The sequence below is a fragment of the Camellia sinensis genome, chromosome 4, assembly GCF_055761805.1.
Source record: "Camellia sinensis isolate YWXY chromosome 4, ASM5576180v1, whole genome shotgun sequence".
NCBI classification, from domain to species: Eukaryota; Viridiplantae; Streptophyta; class Magnoliopsida; order Ericales; family Theaceae; genus Camellia; species Camellia sinensis.
The window spans coordinates 148,929,778-148,933,247 of NC_138964.1; the positions used below are offsets into that span (position 1 = coordinate 148,929,778).

Consider the following 3,470-nt stretch of genomic DNA (forward strand, 5'->3'; position numbering starts at 1 on the left):
GCTCAGAATGCTGTGCCATTCTCTACATTTGAACGTGTTTCGACTCCAACCGGTTCCATCTTTGAGGTCCGTCCTGTCAAATTTGGCTGTTTGTTTGAGAATTGCCGTGTGCAGAATGAATCGAATGTTGTGTTATGGGCTGTATGCAGATTAATCCCCAGTAGAGCAAGGGCTTTGTGTCCAAGAATCAGGCAGTGGATTGCTTGGGTTATTTTGTTGTTGGCTGTTTAGTTATCTGATTATTACAGTGCAAGCGTTTAATTTTCAGACAACCAATCAATTCCATTTACATTGAGGTGTAACATGATGAGATGCGATGCAATGCATGAAATGTGTCAATGTAAACACTTTTTCAGATAAAAAGTCTGTTTCATTTCATTATCTTTTCAAATGTATAAGTTTTGGAAATAAAATCTGCCCGCGGCAGTACAAGGTAATCTATCTACCAACCAAAAAGAAAAGTACAAAGAAAGAAAGAAAAGATAGCAAAAATCTGCATCTGTGTCAAGCACTCCGAAGGGCCGTCAGTCTGTCCTGGTCCTCTTCCTGGACGAGGGTCCAGGAGCATCATCAGCGTCGTCGTCAGAGCCCGAGCTAGAATCGCCTCCGGTCTCCTCCTCCGATGACCCTCCCTCCACCTCTGACTCCTCGTCGTCGTCATCGTCCGGGACTGGAGCTCGCGAGCTACTCCCGACGTGAGTACGCCCTCCCCTGGTACGGGGAAATATCCTGCCCTCCTCATCTCTCCCCCGAGCAGGGACAGCAGGTCTAGCTGGAGCACCTCCTGCCATGGGAATCTGGAAAGGAGGCTGAAAAGTTCACGAAAAGGGAAATGCATCAGTATACCGTGAGCAGTTTAGCAATGCAGAATGCAGTGTGTGAGTACAATGTATGAATGCCGTGACCAGTTTATCAGTGTAGAATGCAGTGTATGAGTACAGTGAGTGAATGCTGTGAGCAGTTTATCAGTACAGAGTACGGTGCAGAATGCAGTGTATACAGTGTGTCAGATACTGTGGGATCAGTGTATCAGGTGTTGTGCCGTGCATCAGATTATGTAAAGCAGTGTATGAATGGTTTGAGGCCAGTGTCAGAAGGACATACCGGTATGCTGTAGACGGCTAGGAGGTCAAATGTCCGCTGGAGCATCCCCATCATCGAGGCATTCATCGCCAACGACTGACGGGTGTACTCAGAAGAAGCCTGCAAAAGTATCAGATGCATCAATATTCTGTGGAATATCAAGTAAACTGAAATGAATAACTGTACAAAATGCAGTAGAACATACCGGCGGTAAGTCGGGGACATCAATGAACTCGTGACCAGCCGGTGGAGGGGCGAAGGGGATCTGATAAGTCGACCCACCCTGCCCCTGGAAAGTCAGTACAGCAGGCAGGGCAGGCCAGCCAGCTCCTCGTCCTCCCTGCACTCCGCCCCTACCACGGACCCGGGCCCTCCTCGAAGATCCAGCCCCTGCTCCCGCTCCGGTCCCAACCGCCGATGCTACAGGCCTGGCTCCCTCTGCTCGACGACCGCTCAGGGGGCGCATCAGGTACGTCCGCACATACTCCTGATAGTCGCCGGTGCCTCGGAAGCCGGCCTCCTCCCAGCCGATGGAGTAATCATCTAGCTGCTCAGTGGTGAGCCCCTTGGTCTCCCTCATCTCTGCAGGAGGGGGAACTGGGACTATCTGCTCAGGTAACCTGCGGGTCTGGCGTAGAAAACGCTCCCCCAGGTACCAAGCCCGACAGACCGGGCCCTCTAGCAAGATCCGGAAACGCGAGGTCTCCTCAGCACCAGGGAACCGACCCCGCATCGCCGACGGCAAGGAGGCCCATGGCCGCCATGTGATCTGAAAGTGACAGACAGTTTGTTATCTACTGTTATTGAAACATGCAGTGGGAAAGCAAAGCTAAATGAACTGAAAGTAAAGCATACGTCGGCCGGGGTGATGGTGTCAAAATATCGGCGGAAGAAGCCGAATGTCTCCCGTGGTCGCCGGGTGCATCTCCCGTCGAAGCGACTCGAGAACGGGACAGCCGGAGGAGGCTCCGCGACTGGCACGGGGGCAAGCCTAGGAAAGTAGGCGTAAACCCACAACTGCAAAACAGATGTCAGTATGACCATCAGATAAAGCAGGATACACAGAATGAAGCAGAAATGGCAGAGCCGTGTGTTGTGCAGTGTATTGTGTACAGTGTACAGTGTGAGCAATGTACAGTCAGTGTAAAGCAGAATGTATGTGTGTGCCGTGTGTACAGTATACAGCAAGAATAGAGCAGACCACAGTGTGTGCAGTGTACTGAGTACAGAAAGTACGAGACGGGAATGAAAAAGTGGAGAAGAAATGTACCTCCCAAGCCCGCCAGTAACCTCCAAGCAGCTGGCCGCTGCCACGAGAAGCCGAGCTCATATATCCGTACAGGGTGGCCAGAGCAGCGCCGCCCCAATCATAGTGCAAGATATCCCGGACGTCCACCAGTGTGCTGAGAAGACAGAGAGGCACGGTGTTCGCCCGGTCGGTGAATATGGTAGTCCCGAACAGGAACATGAGGAAGCCGCGAGCATATCTCTCCTCGTCCTCCGGGGTCATCTGCACCTCCTCCAATGCAGGCTGAACCCTGAACTGTGTCTCGAACCAGGAGTACCGCACGAAGCCTGGACGAGCTAGTGGTGGGGCCTCCCCCAGTAAATGGACCTGAGCGGCGGTCCACTCATCCATGTCGGTGTCGAAGGGGATCGGATCACCCCCTACCCCGATGCCTGTGAGCATCGAGAAGTCATAAGGGGTCATCGTCATGTCCCCTGCAGCAGAAAAGTGGAAAGAATCGGTGGTGTCCCACCATCTCTCCGCCAGAGCGGCAAGGAGAGGCCTGCATGTGGACAACCTAGAGAGCCCTCGGCAGAAGGTGCCAAAGCCCGTTCGGTCCACGATGCGCTGGACCGCATCAGGGAGCTCATCATACCACTCCCGTGCACCAGTATTTCCATACCCGCGAATGGTATGGGAACCCTCCTGCAAACAGAAAATGACAATTGCAGGACAACATTCAAAATGCAGTTTTGAAAGGACAGATATGGCATGTATGCAAGTTTGTCAGATTCAGGCAAATACCGGGTGCCGGTGTGCTTACAGTGAAATACGTGTGCTGTGTCAGCGTGTTTGGGTGTTTCAGAACAGATGTGGTATGTGTGCAAGTTTGACAGATTCAGACAAATACTGGGTGCCAATGTGTATGCAGTGAAATACAGTGTGTGCCGTATGTTTGGGTGATTCGGGGCTAGTGCAGTGTGTGTGCATTTGTCAGTCTCAAGCAGATATCAGTTGTATGTATGTTTACAGTCAACTACGGTCTACGGCATATCAGATTTCAGCAGTTAGAGAATACAACTAACTATGGCAGTTTTGTATCCTACATTGCAGAAAGTAAAACAGAAGATGAAAAGTTACCTCGGAAGTGCTGAAAGAC

The 3,470-nt window shown here is 51.5% G+C and overlaps 1 protein-coding gene across 1 annotated transcript; it reads right to left on the reverse strand.

Moving 5' to 3' along the window:
* Nucleotides 1-348: 348 nt before the first annotated feature.
* LOC145823466 (uncharacterized) lies at nt 349-1,198 on the reverse strand. The gene is made up of 2 exons (XM_082922983.1): nt 1,105-1,198; nt 349-809 (listed from the first exon to the last, which is right to left on the reverse strand). Exons 1-2 carry the CDS (start codon nt 1,168-1,170, stop codon nt 525-527), a joined length of 351 nt encoding a protein of 116 aa, XP_082779109.1. The 5' UTR covers nt 1,171-1,198; the 3' UTR covers nt 349-524.
* Between the last annotated feature and the right edge of the window lie 2,272 nt (nt 1,199-3,470).